Source organism: Carassius carassius, chromosome 15, assembly GCF_963082965.1.
Source record: "Carassius carassius chromosome 15, fCarCar2.1, whole genome shotgun sequence".
NCBI lineage: Eukaryota > Metazoa > Chordata > Actinopteri > Cypriniformes > Cyprinidae > Carassius > Carassius carassius.
The window spans coordinates 33656504-33671720 of NC_081769.1; the positions used below are offsets into that span (position 1 = coordinate 33656504).

General features: G+C 38.9%; 1 protein-coding gene across 1 annotated transcript; it reads left to right on the forward strand.

Moving 5' to 3' along the window:
- The first annotated feature begins 746 nt into the window (after nt 1–746).
- On the forward strand, nt 747–14697 carry smpd5 (sphingomyelin phosphodiesterase 5). Its single transcript, XM_059568602.1, has 8 exons — nt 747–890; nt 7018–8062; nt 10397–10472; nt 11534–11674; nt 11761–11850; nt 13031–13094; nt 13169–13328; nt 14172–14697. Exons 2-8 carry the CDS (start codon nt 7085–7087, stop codon nt 14268–14270), a joined length of 1608 nt encoding a protein of 535 aa, XP_059424585.1. The 5' UTR covers nt 747–890; nt 7018–7084; the 3' UTR covers nt 14271–14697.
- Nucleotides 14698–15217: the final 520 nt, after the last annotated feature.

The window sequence follows — 15217 nt, forward strand, 5'->3', positions numbered from 1 at the left end:
TTTATTTATCATTGCAACTGGAAAATTAGACAGTATTGTTGTGTTGACTTTACAGATGAAGTTTGTGATTTTGTGGATCTTAAAATGCTTTTTTTCTCTCTCAGTTAAAACGAATAAATAAAATATAGTTTTTTTATTATAATATATATAATTAAACATAATATGAAAGTTGTAAGTCTTAAAAAAATAAAAAATTATAATAATGAATATATATATATATATATATATTCAAGCTATTTAGGTTTTAAGTCTAGTTGCTGGTCTTTCACCTTTTTAAAAGCTAAAACTTTATGAACATTATAAACTTTAAATCGTATAAACTTTATAGACTAACAGATAATTGTTGACTCCTTTCATTACAACTGTAAAAATAATACAGAAAAAATTTAAATTGGTAAAAATTGCTCGGACATGTCAGCATGTATTTATGAATTCAGTAATACCAACAACTTGTGCATAAACACTAATAAATGTATAATAAATAATAAAGTATATAAATATTAACTGCATTTTTGTAGATATATTACTAAGGCACTTTGAACGTTTAAGTATTGTTGATGAATATGTATACAATATGTAATAAAAAACAAGTCAACAAGTTTTTTTTTTTTAATAGTAGACAAATTATTAAGTGAATTTGTAATGCTTTAGCAAAAGAGTAGCTCGTTTAAACCTCCAGGAAGTGAAGTCAGTTTTTTTCCCTGCGGAAGCGCGCACATGCACGCGCATGACCTATTATACCGTACGCGCGCGCGTCAACACCGCTGGAGGCACAGGAGCATCAGGAGAGTCACGTAAACCGCGTTCGGTGAATCAGAAAGCTGTCCGGTGAACGAACGGACCGTGATGAGCCACAACATCAGCACGCGTTCACGACAAACCCCGCTCAGGTGAGTGACAGACACACAGACAGGTAAACTCTGACCGGTGACACGTGATCACACGCGAAAATCACTCGAGAGCGAATAATAATCCTAATCTGAGCAATAGGCGCAGATGGCCGAAGACGTCACCAGCACGCGCGTGGAGTGCGTGTTGATTTCACTATTGATCCGCGCTTGTTATAGAACGCAGCAGTGTATCGATTACTGCATTAAATGCTCTCGATCGATAAATCTATTCGTTTTAAGACAGTCATTGTGCGGTTTAACTACCGCTGTAAACCTCTAATCTCTAGAGTCTTCAGTACTGGACCTCAGGGTCACTGATGAAGGGAAATGAACCGAGATGAGATCCTCTGGTGGCTCTCTGTTAGATGACGTCATCACGTCCTGTAGTTCTGGGCAGGGCTGTTATGTGTGAGTTCAGAGAGCCCTGTGAGTGTGAGATTAGACAGACAGAAGAGAAGAGTCTAGCTAACGAAGAAACACTATTTTGGGGCAGGAGGAGGGTTCATGTTCTTGTATTTACAGAATATATCTGTGTGTGTGTGTACATAGACATAGATTTCTCTCTCTTTATATATTTTTTCAAATATATATTTAAATGTTTTTATAAAAAATATATATATTTGCTAGTATTGATTTTAGGCTTTTCCACCTACATTTGCATTTAGACTAAATAGGCTACTATAAAAATTGGAAATGCATTTTCTTTCTTACCAATACATTGTGAAATATATTTTGTATGTGAAGGTTTACACCACATATGTTTTCAGTAATTGCACACAACACGTATAAAATGTGTATATTTTGGCAAAAAAATAAAAAAATAAATATAAAACATATGTGACCCTGGAGCACAACACCAGTCATAATTTAAATTTAAATTTTCAATTCAATTTCAAAACTGGGATTTATGCATCATCTGAAAGCTGAATAAATCATCTCTCCATTGATGTAAGGTTTGTTAGGAGGACAATATTTCATATAACATTTTTAAAGTTGTTCAAATGAAGTTCTTAGCAATGCATATTACTTATCAAAAATTTAAGTTTTAATATAGTTACGGTAGGAAATTTACAAAATATGTTCATGGAACACGATCCTTACTTAATATCCTAATGATTTTTGGCATAAAAGAAAAACTGATCATTTTGACCCACACAATGTCTGTCGCTACAAATATACCCCAGAGACTCAAGACAAAATATACATACATATTCATTTAGATTGCCATAATGTTCATGGATTTGATTCCTGAATGCCCTTTAATACAGTGCTAGTCGTTTGCATAAAAGCATCGGCTAAATGCATAAATTTAAATGTTAAATTTATGACCAACATTTTGTAATTCATAATTTCGTGTATTAGAAGACTAGATCATAAAAAAATAAACCGTATGATGCATGAATCCTTTACATTAACATCAATACAGTGCATTTAGAAAATAGGTAGAAGTTTTATTTCAAGAATATGTAATGCAATAAATGTGACCGCAGCAGCTGTCAGGTTCTGTATTTAGTGTCTCTGTGATGAGTTTGAGATGAAAACCTCCAGTTGAGAAGATAAACTGGCTTTATGGACATCAGTGGATGCATGGAAATCAATTCCAACCAAAGCAAAGGTTAAGAAAACATGTTTCTCCTGTTCAGCAGGCTGCGACGTCACTGTGTTTGTCAAAGCCATTCACTGAACAATAGCATTGAAATGAACTGAAAGGAGTAGCTCACTGTCACCAACTGACTAGCTGCACCCAGAGGTAGATAAAGATTGTTTTTCACACTTTTACTGTCACTTTAGTGTTTAAAAGGGGATGAATAAGAGCTTCTTTTTCCACAGCTTCCGTAAAGACAGACTAGTCATTCAGACTAGTTTTCATTCACCATTATAGATCTTATAAATAATATAAATCAGTTTGTATTTTATGTTTTTGCACTTTTATTCATATCTTCTATTTGTCTGTACTTTAATATTTTAATTTCAGGTTTAGTTATTTTAACACATCAAGTTCAACTCAAGAATAATGAGAAATCCCCTTGACAACTAACTAGCTTTTATTTTAAGTAACAAAAATGTTTTTACAGTTTTAAGTTTAGTTAACGATAATAACCGCCTTTTATCTAGGGACGATAGTCGGGCTCACCTCTACGCACAGCTTGGGCTCTGGAACTACACTCCTCGAGAGAGGATGGACTCTTCACCACTCTGGAGTTGCCCATGGTGAGAGGCGGCGGGCTGGTGTGGGTTTGCTTATAGCCTCCCAGCTCAGCTGCCATGTGTTGGAGTTTACCCCGGTGAACGAGAGGGTCGCTTCCCTGCGCCTTCGGGTCGGGGATAGGTCTCTCACTGTCGTTTGTGCCTACGGGCCGAACGGCAGTGCAGAGTACCCGGCCTTCTTGGAGTCTCTGGGAGGGGTGCTGGAAAGTGCTCCGACTGGGGACTCCGTCGTTTTACTGGGGGACTTCAACGCACACGTGGGCAACGACAGTGACACCTGGAGGGGTGTGATTGGGAGGAACGGCCCCCCTGATCTGAACCCGAGCGGTGTTCAGTTATTGGACTTCTGTGCTAGTTACAGCTTGTCCATAACGAACACCATGTTCAAGCATAAGGGTGTCCATCAGTACACGTGGCACCAGGACACCCTAGGCCGTAGGTCGATGATCGACTTTGTGGTCGTTTCATCCGACCTCCGGCCGTATGTCTTGGACACTCGGGTGAAGAGAGGGGCGGAGCTGTCAACCGATCACCACCTGGTGGTGAGTTGGATCCGATGGCGGGGGAGGAAGCTGGACAGACTCGGCAGACCCAAACGTACTGTGAGGGTCTGCTGGGAACGTTTGGCCGAGTCTCCTGTCAGAGAGATCTTCAACTCCCACCTCCGGCAGAGCTTCGACCGGATCCCAAGGGAGGCTGGAGATATTGAGTCCGAGTGGACAATGTTCTCCACCTCCATTGTCGAAGCGGCCGCTCGGAGCTGCGGCCGTAAGGTTTCCGGTGCCTGTCGAGGCGGCAATCCCGAACCCGGTGGTGGACACCGGAAGTAAGGGATGCCGTCAAGCTGAAGAAGGAGTCCTATCGGGCCTGGTTGGCTTGTGGGACTCCTGAGGCAGCTGACAGGTACCGGCAGGCCAAGCGGACTACAGCCCGGGTGGTTGTGGAGGCAAAAACTCGGGCCTGGGAGGAGTTCAGTGAGGCCATGGAGAAGGACTATCGGTCAGCCTCGAAGAGATTCTGGCAAACCGTCCGGCGCCCCAGGAGAGGGAAGCAGTGCCCTACCAACGCTGTTTACAGTAGAGGTGGGGAGCTGTTGACCTCAACTGGGGATGTCGCTGGACGGTGGAAGGAATACTTCGAGGATCTCCTCAATCCCGCTGTCACGTCTTCCATTGAGGAAGCAGAGGCTGAGGGCTCAGATGTGGACTCGTCCATCACCCAAGCTGAAGTCACCGAGGTAGTCAAGAAACTCCTCGGTGGCAAGGCACCGGGGGTGGATGAGATCCGCCCTGAGTACCTCAAGTCTCTGGATGTTGTGGGGCTGTCTTGGCTGACACGCCTCTGCAGCATCGCGTGGCAGTCGGGTACGGTGCCTCTGGGATGGCAGACCGGGGTGGTGGTCCCTCTTTTTAAGAAGGGGGACCGGAGGGTGTGTTCCAACTACAGGGGGATCACACTTCTCAGCCTCCCTGGGAAAGTCTATGCCAGGGTACTGGAGAGGAGAATCCGGCCGATAGTAGAACCTCGGATTCAGGAGGAACAGTGTGGTTTTCGTCCAGGCCGTGGAACACTGGACCAGCTCTATACCCTGTACAGGGTGCTGGAGGGTTCATGGGAGTTTGCCCAACCAGTCCACATGTGCTTTGTGGATTTGGAGAAGGCATTCGACTGTGTCCCTCGCGGCGGCCTGTGGAGGGTGCTCCGGGAGTATGGGGTCCGGGGCCATTTGCTAAGGGCTATCCGGTCCCTGTACGACCGGAGCAGGAGCTTGGTTCGTATTGCCAGCAGTAAGTCAGACTTGTTCCCGGTGCGTGTTGGACTCCGGCAGGGCTGCCCTTTGTCGCCGGTTCTGTTCATGATTTCTATGGACAGAATTTCAAGGCGCAGCCAGGGGCCAGAGGGGGTCAGGTTTGGTGACAACACGATTTCGTCTCTGCTCTTTGCGGATGATGTTGTCGTGTTGGCCTCATCAAGCCAGGACCTTCAGCATGCACTGGGACGGTTTGCAGCCGAGTGTGAAGCGGCTGGGATGAGAATCAGCACCTCCAAATCCGAGGCCATGGTCCTCAGTCGGAAAAGGGTGGCTTGCCCACTTCAGGTTGGTGGAGAGTTCCTGCCTCAAGTGGAGGAGTTTAAGTATCTTGGGGTCTTGTTCACGAGTGAGGGAAGGATGGAACGGGAGATCGACAGACGGATCGGTGCAGCTTCTGCAGTAATGCGGTCGATGTACCGGTCTGTCGTGGTGAAGAAAGAGCTGAGCCGCAAGGCAAAGCTCTCGATTTACCGGTCAATCTACGTTCCTACTCTCACCTATGGTCATGAGCTTTGGGTCATGACCGAAAGGACAAGATCCCGGATACAGGCGGCCGAAATGAGCTTTCTCCGCAGGGTGGCTGGGCGATCCCTTAGAGATAGGGTGAGAAGCTCAGTCACCCGGGAGGAGCTCAGAGTAGAGCCGCTGCTCCTCCACATCGAGAGGGGTCAGCTGAGGTGGCTCGGGCATCTGTTCCGGATGCCTCCTGGACGCCTTCCCGGGAAGATGTTCCGGGCGCGTCCCACTGGGAGGAGACCCCGGGGAAGACCTAGGACACGCTGGAGAGACTATGTCTCCCGGCTGGCCTGGGAACGCCTCGGTGTCCCCCCAGAAGAGCTGGAGGAAGTGTCTAGGGAGAGGGAAGTCTGGGGTTCTCTGCTTAGACTGCTGCCCCCGCGACCCGGCCCCGGATAAGCGGAAGAAGATGGATGGATGGATGGAACCGCCTTTTATGCAAATGTTAATGTATTTGTTTAAAAGATGTCTATTTATTTGTTATTGTTTTTATTGTAGTTTTAATTTATATAAATATATTTTTAAATATTTTTTTTAAATTATTTTGTTATTCACGGTAAACTAAAATAAAATTATAAATGTTTACTCTGCGACAAAGTGATGTTTTTAAATATTTGTTTAAATATTTGTTTGTTGTATTTGTTTAAAGTAATAAATTGTATTTATTTATAGGTAAATTAATAACACAGTAATTTTTTATTATTATTTTTAAAATAATTTTTTTTTATATTTGGTTTTAGTAAAATGTAAAATTTTTGTAGAATTCTTGTTCCGATTTTTTTAAATCTCTCCAAACACGAGAAGCATTTATGAACCTCTTGTCCCTAAAAAGTCATAAAAAATGTCATGTTTTCAAAATAATAATGTTTTATTCCAAACTCACTTAGCATTGCATTGTAAATATACTTTATTATAATGAAAATTATAATAAGTAGAACTTGGATAAACCATATTTGTGTCCCTGCTTCACAAAACCAATTTTGAGTCTCTGGGGTATATTTGTAGCGACAGACAACAATGCATTGTATGGGTCACAATTATACATTTCTCTTTGATGCTAAAAATCATTAGGATATTAAGTAAAGATCATGTTCCATGAAGATATTTAGTAAGTTTCCTACCGTAAATATTTCAAAACTTATTTTTGATTAGTAATATGCATTGCTAAGAACTTCATTTAAACAACTTTAAAGATGATTTTCTCAATATTTAGATTTTTTTGCTCCCTCAGATTCCAGATCTTCAGATAGTTGCATCTCAGACAAATATTGTCCTCCGAACAAACCACACATCAATGAAAAACGTATTTATTCAGGTGTTATATGAATCTCAGTTTCAACAAATTGACTGGTTTTGTGCTCCAGGGACACATATGATTTAAGCAATTTTAGTTTGAAATAGTTTAAGAGTAAATAAAACACAGACCGTATTTAAATAAAATTATATTAAGAAGAAATGTTTATTTGCAACAACTGATGGAGTACTAAATGCTTACAATCACAGCGTGATTGCGATTTAATTTGGATTAATGATGCAGCTCTCCCTCGCGGCTTTCCTAACAAGTTTTCCCACTGTGTTTGTGTTTTCCAGAGTTCCAGCGCTTGTGTGGAGGATCTGAGATGTGAACGTGTGTTTCACTGGCGTGCGGCGCTGAGGCATGTCTTTAAGAGAGTCTCCTTTCCCCAATTTCTTCCTGGAAGGCCTCCATGCCGTAGGATGGGGTCTGATCTTCCCTTGTTTCTGGTTCCTGGACCGTCTCCTCGCCGTCTGCATCTCCACCAGTCTGGAGCGCATGTGGCGGCGCGAGATGGAGTGCTACCTCCACCCGCTCCAGGTCGTCTTTGGCTCCGTCCTCTTCTTCATCCTGTTCGTGATCTCCACGCCGTTCGCGCTGCTGGGGTTCGTGCTGTGGGCACCGCTGCAGGCCGTACGCCGGCCGTTCGCGTATCACCATCAAGAGCAGATCATTCCTATGGAGGACCGTAATGCTAGATGGGAAGAGACCGGGAAAGTCAGCTTTGGGTTTTTGACGGGAAACCTGTGTCTGCTTCCCGACGGTGTCGCACGCTTTAACAACCTCGGGCACACACAAAAACGCGCGGCGTACATCGGGAAAAGCATCGTCCAAGGCGTCACCCGCCCTCACATCCGTATTTTCGTCGATTCTCCCAGCAGCTGCGGCGTTGTTACGCCCTCCAACAGTTTCATCCCACAACCGCCGCCATCCGCGTATGGATCCATCGATGTTTTCGCGGCCAATCAGACGGAAGATGTTTCCGAAGCCGACGGCATTCCCAAACCCAACCCTCACAAGCATCCGCCTCGGCTCGCTGACGTCCCGGTGGAAGTGTCCGCTCTGTTCCCGTCCTCCGTGGATGTCGTGTGTCTCCAGGAGGTTTTCGATAAGCGAGCTGCTATGAAGCTCACGCGAGCGCTCGCTCCGCTCTACGGACACGTGCTCTACGACGTCGGCGTCTACGCCTGCCAGCCGGCTGGAGCGTGCTCGTCTTTTAAGTTTTTTAACAGCGGTTTGTTTCTTGCTAGTCGCTTTCCCGTGATGGAGGCTGAGTATCGCTGCTTTCCCAACGGACGAGGAGAAGACGCTCTGGCTGCTAAAGGACTGCTCACTGTAAAGGTACGATATTCGATTTAAAGGGACAGTTCATCAAAAATGAAAATCGTTATCATTATGAATGCGTTGTTTTTTCATTGTTTTTCTACGTAAACACACTATGACCGTTTAGTAGCATCCCGTACATGACTGCCACGTTTTTAAGACATTGTGTCTAGAGCCCGACCGATATATCGGCCGATATAAGCTAATTGCATATAAATCGGCATCGGCATTTTTAACGGCCGATGAAACATGAGAAAAAGAGTCTCATGCTTCACTCATGTTATGAGTGTTGCATAGTGTGCCCACCAGAGGGAGCTCTGCAGCTCCAGAGTTAACAACAGCGCCAGAAGTCCACTACAGAAGAAAGCGATCAACTGTTTTGACGGTGAGTCTGTCGTTCGTCATGTGAAATGATTATAGATTTAGTTCATACCCTGTATATAAAAACTGTGTGGTAGTTCTAGCTAACGGTCCTATCATTATCACTTCTAAATATTCTGTAACATCACTTACAGCCGCTAATGCATTGCTATATTAGATTAGCCACAAAGCTAATACCATGTTTATCAGTGGAAGAGCGCGAACGTTAATAGGAGGTCAAACTATAACGTTAGCGTTTAACTTATTCTTATTCTATTGCGGTGTGTTTCCCACATAATGACCGCGTAATTGGGCCTTTCACACAGGACGCGGTATGCACGGCGCTTGCCGCTGGGCTCAGCGTTGCCCTTCAGATACAACGCGATTTGCGCTGCGCTATGGCGTAGGCGGAGTTTTAAAAACGTTTAGCGGGAGCTCTTTCATAGTCTGTTCCTCCTCCTTTCGGTCAGCAGCAAACATGTATCTGTCCCGTTGTAAGAAGCGAGCGATAGCGCTAGTCCTGCTGATGAGAATTAAGAGAGAAGCAAGGAAGAAGAGGCTACCCTCAGGTCCAGAGAACAATTTGGTGAATTCAGGCTGGTTACGTTACTCTAACGCTAATAGCTTCCTTTTTAGCAGGCCCCTTAAATGCTTGCTATTAACTTGTTTGAAGGTGGTTCTTCTCAAAATTGACAGCGGTGTGTTCATGACACTAACGTTAACCATTCAACTTCGAATTGATTCCGTAATCTTCCGGTAATAGTAGGCAAGACGATGTTTTGATTCAGACTGCACAAAGAGAAGAGGAGAAGATATACGGGTCTGTTGTGAATGTGTCTGTGAGAGCAAATATAGTGTAGTTACAGTAACTACAGTAGGTGCGTCAGAAATGATTAAACCAGAGGGGACATGTAAATAAATGTGAGCTGAACAAGCGCTTTTTTTTTTTTTTTTTTTTTTACATATTGTTTCAAAGCAGCTTTACAGACATAACAGGAAAATGTTGAAATAATATTGTTAAATATAAGTAGGTAATACCTATTGCTTGACAAATAAAAAAATATATATATATTTCTCATTTTTGCCTATGTAGGAGATCCCAGTTTATTATTATTATAATTCTAATGATACATGGTGATATTATTAATACACATGCTTATTCTTTCTCCGTCTCTCTTTCTGCCTACAGATGGCTGAAAAAGGTGAATGCTGTAGCAGCAAAGTGTGGGACTACTTCTGCAAATACTTTAACTTTAGTATTATAATTTATTTACAGTAAACACAGACTGTTAAAACCAGCTTCAACTGGAAGAAAGTAAAAGTGTTAAATGTTTAAAACCAGACTGTTTTTTGATCATTAAAAAATATATACTTTTGATGTGCAATTGTTTAGTCATTGAGACTGTAATCTAAGGCTTTTTTTTAACATAGTCCATTCTGGAAAATGGTTTATACAGCCCACATACATAGAACAGGCAGATATTTTGCTATTGAATGTTGTGTAAATGCAGTTTATAGGAAATGGGTCTAATATCCAGATTATTTTTAAAATCAAAATATCGGCTTATAAATCGGCTCTTTTCGAGTTAATATCGGCATCGGCCCCCAAAAATCCATATCGGTCGGGCTCTAATTGTGTCAAATTAGGGACCGTTCACACAGAATGCGTTTTTCAATTGCAATGTGCTACTTTCCCATTGTTTTTCTAAGTTAACACGCTAAACGATGTGTACTGTATGACCTTTGCACTCGTGTCTCGCGTCTTTTGCAGCATCTCACAAATGCAACATCAAATTGATTTAATTTCAGCGTTCTTTAAAATATCTTCTTTGGTGAAACTCGTAATAGGTTTGTAACAACTCTAGGGTGAGTTGATGATGACAGAGTTTTAATTTTTGGATGAACTACACCCCTGTCGCTTTTGATCTAGAACTTTTTCTTTTTTATAAAGGTTCGGAAACTAACAAAGTAAAAATTTAATTTTCTCACAAGGTGGAAATCGGGTTGCAAAAAGGTGAAAAGAAAATGGTGGGGTATATTAACTGCACTCACCTGCACGCTCCTGAAGGCAAGTGTTGTGATGCATTTACAGAAATAGTTCACTTGGAGAGTTAAAATACTATTTATTTATTCACCTTAACGTCATTTTAAACCTGTTATTTATCCTGTAAAGGTTTATTATTATGAATTAAAACTTTAAGAAGGTTTTGTTAATTGAAATAAAGCTGAAAAAATGTGTGTGTGTGTGTGTGTGTGTGTGTGTGTGTGTGTGTGTGTGTGTGTGTGTGTGTGTGTGTGTGTGTGTGTGTGTGTGTGTGTGTGTGTGTGTGTGTGTGTGTATGTATATATATATATATATATATTAGAAGGGAAAGACTCATTTCTAATTTTCATGTTTAAGGTTCTCAGATGTCAGGCATGTAATTTTTTATATAATTAATTTGTACATATTTAATCTTTTTTCTCCCATTTTTTAATTATTTAAAATATTTAATTTTTATTAATTATTTAATTCATTTAATTTAATTTGTACCAATTATTTAATTTAATTTTAATTATTTACATTTATTTAAATTTTATTTATTCAATAAATTTTATTTATAATTATATAATTTATTTAAACTATTTATTTTATTACTTATTTTATTTTTATTTTAATGATTAATTATATTTTATTTAATTAATAACTATTTTATCATCCGCTCACAAACCTGTCATACAACAGCAGCTCATAGTGATGTGTGCTACATACAAAAAGGACAAAACACCATTAAAGTGCCATAAAAGCATCACAACAATAATCCATATGACTTGTACTTTATATTTTACTCTTTGTACTTTATTGTACTTTATATACGATTCTTCATATGATAATAAAATAAAATCACTTGTGGCAAAGATCTCAGATCTCAGATCTCAAATACAGGTTAGGAACAACATGAGGATGAATGAATAATTAACAGAATATTGATTTTTGGATAATGCAATGTGTAATGCATTCTAATCCAATGCAACTAAATTGTCTAGAATCTCAGTGGTCAAGAAGAATTGGTTTTCGAATAATTGAGTTTTATTGTTTTGTATATAATTGCATTTATTTATGCATGCATTCACGTATTTGCTGCTCAGGGGAAGGAGCCATTCGCTTCGAGCAGCTGAACATGGTGACCAAATGGATCAATGAGTTCCAGGCAGTGACCAGACGAGAAGATGAGATGGTGATGTTTGATGTGCTCTGTGGAGACTTTAACTTTGACAACTGCTCTCCTGGTACACACACAGTCACACACACACACACACACACACAGTCTTTGTGCAGACGTTGAGGAAGGATGTTCAGGTGTCTGTGTTTTCAGACGACAGGCTGGAGCAAAGCCACGGTGTGTTTGAGGAGTACACGGACCCCTGCAGAGCCGCAGCTGGCAGAGAGAAGCCCTGGGTCATCGGTAACACGCTCGATTACTCCTCGTTCACATTCATACACAGTTCGTGGAAAGAAAATCTGTGTTTCTGAGTGGAAAGTTTCAGTTTCTGTTCCTCAGCTACATGGCATTTTTTCCCATTATTTATTAATATTTTGGTTAGATATGACTGATATGATGTTGTTGTTTTTTTAATATATATTTACTATTATTATTGTTTTTAGTTTGACAATTTGGGTTGAATGCAGGCAGTTTTGTAGTAAACTAAAGCTGAAACTAAAATTAAAACCATTAAAAGAAACCTTTTTATTTCTTGAAAAAATAAATATTGACCTAAAAAAATTTTTTTTTTTTTTTTTCCAATTAATAAATAGGTGTCTTTTAATGGTTTTATATATATATATATATATATATATATATATATATATATATATATATATATATATATATATATATATATATATATATAAATTCAGCCAGCAGTAAAGGCAATATTTCTCGTTTTAATTTAGTTTAACTTGATGTACTAAAATAACTAAAACTAAAAATGAAATAAATAAAAGAATTATAATAAAAAAAAAAATGACATCTAATATTAATAAAGAGGTATTTAATAAAAAAGGAAATACTAAAATTGACAAAAACTATAATTAAAATAACAGAAAATGTTAATGCAACTGATTCAATATATAAATAAAAACAGTAGTATTTCAATGATACTAAAATGATACTGCTGCTCGGCTGTTACTGTTAGGATATTGTTGTTTTTAATTTTTAATGATTTTCTTTTTTCCCCAATTTTAAAATGTAGGTAGGCTATAACTGCTTTTTTTATTTTTATTTACTTGATGTAGTTTTACAGATTTGTTTTTTTTTTTTTACCTTTTTTAAACTTTGAATTTAACATTGCAGTTCTCGTTTTTATTTATTTTAAAAAATCGATATAAAAATTTCATTTGGGTATTAGGATGTTGTGTTGTTGTTTTTTTCACTATTAATAGTATGTAATTGTAAATTGTTGACAAGTATAATTACATATATATTTAAATAAAAAAAAAAAAAAAAAAATATATATATATATATATATATATATATATATATATATATATATATATATATATATATATATATATAATTTTTTTAAATTTTTTTATTCCAAATGTAAATAGTTGACCAGCACAGTTTCTGTTGGTCTTGTTTGTAGGATCGCTGTTGGAGCAGCCCACGCTGTACGATGAGAACATGAGGACCCCCGACAGCCTGCAGCGGTGAGACACTGGGGATGTTCTTTCATAAGGTTTATGTGTGTTGTGATCTGATGGGTGTCTGATGGTCTCTGCAGGACTCTGGAGACTGAAGAGCTGCGTAAGGACTATATTTCTCCTCCGGTGGCGGTCGAAGGTGTTCCTCTGGTCTATCCTGAGCCTGATGAGCCCTGGACGGGACGCCGGATCGATTACCTCCTGTATCGAGAGAGCTCTGTCTCCAGCCACGGCAAAACTGTGCGCATCCTTTCTGTGCTTCAATATTCACTCGGTGTACACTTGCCACAGAACATCTCAAATGGCACAGTTATATATATATATATATATATATATATATAGATTTTTTTCTTGATAAATCGGTATATTTTCATGATTTCTGGAGATCATGTGACACTAGACTGGAGGAATGATGCTGAAAATACAGCTGCACATCAATGGAATAAATGACACTTTAATATATATTAAAAAAGAAACACATTATTTGTCAGTATTACACAATATACATTTTTTACCTGTATTTTTAAACAACTAAATGCAGCCTTGATGAGCATAAAATGAGATGAGCATTTTTTATAAAAACATAAAAATGTTGACGGATAGTGTATATATATATACACAATTACTTGTAATAAAATAAATGTTAATGAACTGAAATTAAATATTTTGAAAAAATGTACTTATTTTATTTCAGCTATTTTCCAATGTAACATTTTTTTTTTTTATGTACTAAAATAAAATGAATAAAATGTATGTAAAAACAACAGAAACTACTAAAAAGGACAGAAACGTGAACACGACATCAGAAAATCTGAACTAAATTACCGTAGCTATATTTAATTGAGCTTGACTGTTTGCAACATATATTTAGCATGAATTTCTGAATATATTTGGGTCAATTTTAATTAGATTTTTTATTTTGTTGTTGGTGCCATGAAGTATTGTTCCTGTGGCTCAGTGGTAGAGCACTGCATTAGCAGCACAAAAAGTCATGGGTTTAATTCCCAGGGGGAACAAACTCTTTAGCCTGAATGTCACTTTGGATGAAAGCTGTAAATATCTCAAGTGTGTGCTGTGTTTCAGGAGCTGGAGGAGATGACGTACGTGACGCAGCTGGCTGGACTCACAGATCACGTTCCTCTGGCCTTCAGACTCTCCGTCTCTCTGGACACACCGCACTAAAACAGAGAGATGCTTACTTATTAGTGGACCAGACTGATGAGGACACTTTAAAATATCCAGCAGAACGAAACAAAGTGCTTCAGAACACTAGTTCACCTAAGAATGAATATTTATAGCTATTATCCATTCACACTCGTATGGGTTAAGGATGACAGGATCATGTTTAGTGATCAGTAAAAGAAGACGCCTTTCATTTGAAGTGCTTGAGATGTGGAGAAACACCAAATATGACTTTATGAATAACGATATAATCAAAGCAATAGTTCTGGCACTCGTTCCTATGCATCTGTACAGTGCCAGAGGTTATGTAAGATTAGATATTACAAACACAAAGGGAAAATACTGTTTTGTTTTTTCTTCTTCATGACAACAAAGAAATGATATTTGGAAATATATTTTAATAAAAGGGTCATTTTTTTTCATAACACGTGTTCCTTTTTTTTGGGAAGTCATTTATTGCTGTATTTTCTGATCATGTTAAGCATTTTGTCTTCCTTGAACCGTGACACAATGCACTATACCTGATGGCAAAGAGGTTTATTCACTTTATTTTCTTGTCAAACATCATAATAATAAATGTAGATTAATTTTATTTACATTTTTAATCAAAATGTATACCTTGAGAAATGCAATTAAAGCCCATTTGGGTAAGTGTCTTGGCAAAAAAAATACCATATTTATTTCAGATTTAATTCTATGGTATTTTTAATATGTAACTTTTTAATAGTATTTATCAATACACTGTGTTACAAAAATTTGAGAACTCGCAAATAAAATGTTTCCAATGTTTTATTTTAATAGAACATAACGTGTCCAGTAACATGTTGTAATTCTCCTATCGTAAATATATCAACACCTAATTTTTGAACTTCATCTGAACAACTTTAAAGGTGATTTTCTCAATATTTAGATTTTTTTGCTCCCTCAGATTCCAGATTTTCAAATAG

Excerpts from the sequence above, each read along its gene's own strand:
- smpd5 (XM_059568602.1), top strand. The coding sequence starts at position 7,085 with ATGTCTTTAAGAGAGTCTCCTTTCCCCAATTTCTTCCTGGAAGGCCTC. Across the intron at positions 10,473-11,533 it reads TCACCTGCACGCTCCTGAAG|GGGAAGGAGCCATTCGCTTC; the intron begins GCAAGTGTTGTG and ends TTTGCTGCTCAG. Across the intron at positions 11,851-13,030 it reads AGAGAAGCCCTGGGTCATCG|GATCGCTGTTGGAGCAGCCC; the intron begins GTAACACGCTCG and ends TCTTGTTTGTAG.